General features: G+C 32.9%; 1 protein-coding gene across 1 annotated transcript; it reads right to left on the bottom strand.

Moving 5' to 3' along the window:
• Window positions 1-567: 567 nt before the first annotated feature.
• LOC133817584 (glutamate receptor 3.7-like) lies at window positions 568-4,480 on the bottom strand. Its single transcript, XM_062250136.1, has 6 exons — window positions 3,927-4,480; window positions 2,376-3,721; window positions 1,973-2,250; window positions 1,845-1,876; window positions 1,337-1,743; window positions 568-1,244 (listed from the first exon to the last, which is right to left on the bottom strand). The coding sequence occupies exons 1-6, from the start codon at window positions 4,177-4,179 to the stop codon at window positions 792-794; spliced, it is 2,769 nt and encodes a 922-aa protein (XP_062106120.1). The 5' UTR covers window positions 4,180-4,480; the 3' UTR covers window positions 568-791.
• Between the last annotated feature and the right edge of the window lie 1,138 nt (window positions 4,481-5,618).

The following is a 5,618-nucleotide window of genomic DNA, read 5'->3' as shown; positions in this document are numbered from 1 at the left end:
TAGTCTAAATTTTTGTTGTTGTTCTCCTGTAACAAATGAAGTTCATAAAAAAAAAAGAAGAGAGTGATTAAAAGTAAGAAGAATACAAAAAGATTAAGATAGGGCACCATTTTTGTTTTAATTTACAACTGTTTATAATTATTTAAACCAAAAATCTAAATTGGTACTAAAAAAATAGAGCATACTAAAATTGTATAAGCCCATGTAATAATAATATTTCTAATTAAGCTTAAGATTGACTTTGACTTACTTATGTAATATTTCAGAGATTTATTATACATATTACATCATTGCTTTGTTCACATATCAATACGAAATAAATGAAAGAATCATCACCATATTCACATTGAACGATAGTCATCAATAAATGACTTTTCTATTATATTCTTTACACACGTAACTATTTACTATTTACTATTTAGAAAGAATAAAAAAATTGAATTGGATCACACAATCACGAAGAACTTTATGAGTGTTTAATGAAACACAATGTACTGGCTACTACCCTATTTTATGTAGAGTACTAGAGTGTAGAAATTGAAGGAAATCATAACAGCAAAAAGAACATGTCAGAACCGAGATATATTAATATTATTATGCCTATATATGTGTATATGACATTCATGTCATCATTCAAAAAGAGGGATATATATCTGTACAGGGGAAAGTGTAACAGAGCACTACTGTTACTACATGATCTACAAAACGTTTTGCTTGTGTTACAAACAAATCACCGTATAAAAAGAAAATAAATTAAAAAAACTAAATCCTTAGCACTACTATATCGTTATTTACATTTTTATTGATCTAGTGTTCTCTGAAATTGATTCTTGATGAGGTCTACTAGCCTGAGAAAACATGTTCTTGATAGATTCTTCCCTCTCATCAACAAAGTCAACAAAGCTAGAAATGACACCAGAACAGTGACCTGATGATGCTCTTGTAGGAGAATGTGGAAGAGAGGCAACATTCTGATTCTCATGGCGTTTGTACCGGACGAATTGGTAAATCATTCTGAGAAGAAATATTACAAGGGCAGCAAGACAAAAGGCTCCACATAGTAGATATAGACCCCAGAAGCTGATCAAATGAAGCTGGTTAGGCTCATTGTCTTGTTCATTATCACCAGGACACCCTATCTTACAAAACCAATGCTTGTGAATCTCCTGGAGTTTTCCAGTCTCAGAAAGTTTCAAGATTGCAGTTGACATGTCCACAGCCAGAGGAGAGTCTCTTTGAAAAGCCTGATGTGGTAAATTAAGATAACTAAGTAAGAAAATGGCATAATAACAAGATCATTACAAAACCAACTTTTATGAGATAGCTATATACTTACAAATCCCCATCCACCCCGGGTGAATGGCTGTCCAACTATTCCAAAATCAGTTTGGTCTGATAGAAACAATTCAACATAAGGCAGCTCATCTATGATGGCCACCACACCTCCAGCACTTGGTCCCAGCCTCAGTGCCCTTTCGTACTCTTCTGGAGACCGTAGTGAAATAAGTCTTTTCCTTGGTATGAAAAGAATCTCAGTCAGATAGTTATACACAAATGAGCCTACTTGGTAACCAATAGGCGATTCGGTTGCCAACAAGCTATCAATTCCAGTGATCGAAGAAGGAAGCTGTTGTATTGTAAGGATTGAAGTTAAGCTTGCTGTGTAGCTTGATGTAACCACCATCAAGAGGAAAAGCCATACCACCATCACCATCCGCCCAAGTGGGCTCACAGTATCTTCTTCTGTAATATGATGAACCATTTGAAATTGTTGTAAGGAGTTGATGTTGTTCACAAAAGTACTAAGTAAATATTTAGATTGCAGAAGGTGAAGGAATCCTTACGGTTTCTCTTGAACAATGTTGAGAAGCTAAAACTGCAATGATGAAACAGTTAAATTGAGCTTTAGACTAGTCTCCTATGTATATCAAGAAATTCTACCCTAATAATGACAGACACTAATATGACTTACAGAAACATTGTTACAAGTTGCCTTCCAGGAGGACCACGAAAATCATCGTTGACTCGATGTTCAAGAGTCCAAATAACGATTGCAATCATCAGAAAAGAAGCTATTGTGACACACCACAACTCCCAGGAAAATGGCTTGAGAAACACCCAAGCATTTGACTGTGGACGGCTTATAGGTGCCACTATCACAAGACCAGTACTAGCATAAGGCTGAGAGAAATCTACCATCGCTGTCCGGTTCTTGACAATTGCAATGTCCCCAACAGCAGCATCAAATACCTGTCACCAAGCTTAATTATATCAGAAACAAAGCTCTGCAAATACAGGATAAAACTACAATTCAAGATATAATTTACACTGAGTGGACAAATATAATTTACACTGAGTGGACAAGTTCTACTTACACCATCTGCAACCAGTTTTGAAAGCTGATCGTATTTGGGATTGGAATGACCATCTCCAAAAGGCTCAAATGTATAAGGAACATCATAAGGGATCAATTTTCGCGCTTCAAGGAACACATCAATACAGTATCCCCTGATATCATGAGGATGGTATACTGTAACAAAATCCTTAAAACTTGTTCTGTTTGGCACTACAATTCTCAAAGGTCTTTCATTAACCGCAATCACCCAACCACGTGGTGTTTCTGTGCCTCCACCAGGCCAAGTAGCATTGTCAAGCTTTTGATCCAAAATTGAAGATCCATTCTGATTTGCTTTCAGGGTTTCTGGTGGAGAAACTGAAAATCCAGTGACTTCAGACCAAAAACCAAGTCTATTAATCTTCATATTGTCAATGTTAATGACTTCATAACCGCTACTAATGATATTCCTGCTGTCTAAATTAAATCTAACATGACCAGTTAAACCAGTGAAATTTGTCTCCAATAATTTCAAACGAAGATTGGAGCCACCATCAAATACTCTAAGCTTGCTCAGCAGAAGATCAGTTGAATTAACACTAAGTAACTTATCATTGAGAGAGAATGACATATTTCCAGTCTCATTTAAGAATCTATCAACAGCATATGCAACTGCCCAAACTGTATCATAAGCATAAAGACCATAGACATTCATCTCAGAGCTTGATAAACCTGTTTGCTTTAAATCTTTCCATCTAGACAAAAAGGCCTGCTTTTTCCTGGAGTCTAAAGTGTGTTGGCGAAGAGAAACTACACCTTGCACAGACTTGAGCGAATTTCGAGCCCTTGGAGAGAAAGAATCAATGGTAGAAGACAGCCAATCTGTTGCAAACCACACATAGTTGCTTGTCATCATTTGAAGTTTCTTGGCAACTGTGAAGATTTTCAAAGAGGGGTCAGAATCAACATGAACAACATAGACACGAGTACCAAATAGCTTGGAAGCGTTGAGCATTTCAGCGACATGGCTCGAGTTAAAGTTGGTAGAAAGAGGCAGTTTATAAGCAATTCTCAAGCTCCTCTTTTCAAGCTCATCCTCTAATGCTGAAATACCATTCCTGCCATACTCATTATCCACATATATAGTTATGACTTGTTTCCATCCATAAAAATCTATAAGACTAGCCATGGCATCCATTTGTAAGGCATCGCTATGAGTCGTTCGGAAGAAGTAAGGGAATTGGAGAGCAGATAGAGTGGGATCAGTTGCACCGTAAGATACAAGAGGCACTTGGAGACCATTGGCAATTTCAGAAAGTATATGAGCTATTGCAGAAGATTGTGGACCTATTATAGCCAAAACCTCTTGCTCAAGTACCTGAAATGCTGCCCAAAGAAAATGTACAATTTAAGATAGAACTTTGAACAACTCCAGTTCTAGATTAAAACCTTATATAATCAAGAAAATAATAGCAGATACATAAAAGAAAGTAACTTCAAGGTGGGGTGAACTCAATAGGGAAAAAAACATGAAACCTGAAGCTACCCAGAAAAGAAAAAGAAAAAATTATTATTAAAAAAAAAAACTTACCTTCAATGGATCCCAGAAAGGCACTACAGTTTGCGTCCTCTATAATCAAGTTGAGTTTAGTACCGTTGAGTAATCTTGGGTCGGCATTAATATCTGAGACAGCAGCTTCTATAGCCGGCTTTGCAACTCTGCCAATCACTGAATTGAAGGAGAAAATTGCTCCAATATTCACAGAACCAGGCCTTTGGCAAAGGACGACACCAGGACACAAGAACAAGAGAACCAAGGTAAACAAACGCACCAACCTCATCATTCTTTTTGAAGCACTAAAACTTGTCTAAACAGAGTTTCCAAAACTGGGTTCCGTAAATAATACAATAATAATTTATATATAAAATATCACAGAAAAATTTGTGAATGGATATGAAGATTTGTAGAAGGGTTGGGTGGTTAATTTGGAATGGAGCCAAAAATTTTATATTATAAAAAGAAAGTCTTCAACACCCAATCAGAGAAAAAGAATTTAAAAGTCTACATACATAAACTCTGGATTGTTTAGGTGTGGAAATCAAGTTGAGTTTAGATTAGTGGGAAAAAACAATGAGTATCACATTTTGAAGGAGGGAATTTTGTGAGACCTGGGATGGAGGCAAAAGATCCCAATTTTTACTATTTTACTGCTATTTTATCTTATAAAAGTCAGTATTGACGAGTTTGGACCCACGTTGGATTGGAGATGAAGAAAAGCTTTTTTGTATATCTAAATAAATAAATAAAGATATGATTTTTTTCCTTTCTGAAATATATAAAAATATGAATATTGTTATGGGGCAGTGCGGTCACCTTACAAGACATTCATTTATTGGTGCAATAAATTTTGGTCAAATATATTAAGTATTCGACATTGGGTGCAACCATATGATACTGTATACCTTTCAAAAAAAGCTTTCAAATTAACTTATTTATTATATATTACTCAAAATAAAAATACTTAAAATAAATTAATATTATAATAAAATAAATAATATTTAATTTTTAAATATATTTATTTCAAAAAATATTTTTATAATTTATATTTATTAAATATTATTTTATTTTAGTAAGTATAATATTAACAAACTACCTTAATATAGAGTTTATTATACACTATAACATTATTTTTGTATCTCATAAAATGTTAAATTATAATTTATGAAAAACTTATCATTTTCATGTTTTAGGGAAAAAAAATTAAAAGAAAAATAATTAAATATGTAAAAACATGAATTTTGAGATAACTTAAATTTTACATATTTAATTATATGATGAACAAGATTATAATACTATCATTATTATAATTTAAATATTAACTACATCGATAATTATAATATATATACATAATAATATATTATATAATATAATATTTTTATTTATGATATTAAAAATATATTTAATTTAAATATGTAAATTTATTTAAATAAAATAAATATGACATCTCCGTGTAATTTTTTCAATTCATAATACTTTAAAATCTGTAATTTTCTTATACTACAAGTAAAAATATTTTTATCCATAGCATAATTATACCAAACTGACCCTAATTAGATGAAATAAAATTAGAACTTTACTCATGCCATTTCACAAGTTGCGTGGAATCACAATCACACCCTTTCATCTCATGTTATCATTCTTAATATAATTTATTTATTATTCTTTATAATTATCCTGTCATTAATGATACATACATGTCACTTTATTTATTGATATTAATAC

The sequence above is a fragment of the Humulus lupulus genome, chromosome 2 (assembly GCF_963169125.1).
Source record: "Humulus lupulus chromosome 2, drHumLupu1.1, whole genome shotgun sequence".
NCBI classification, from domain to species: Eukaryota; Viridiplantae; Streptophyta; class Magnoliopsida; order Rosales; family Cannabaceae; genus Humulus; species Humulus lupulus.
This window is presented reverse-complemented; position numbering and strand designations above follow the sequence as displayed.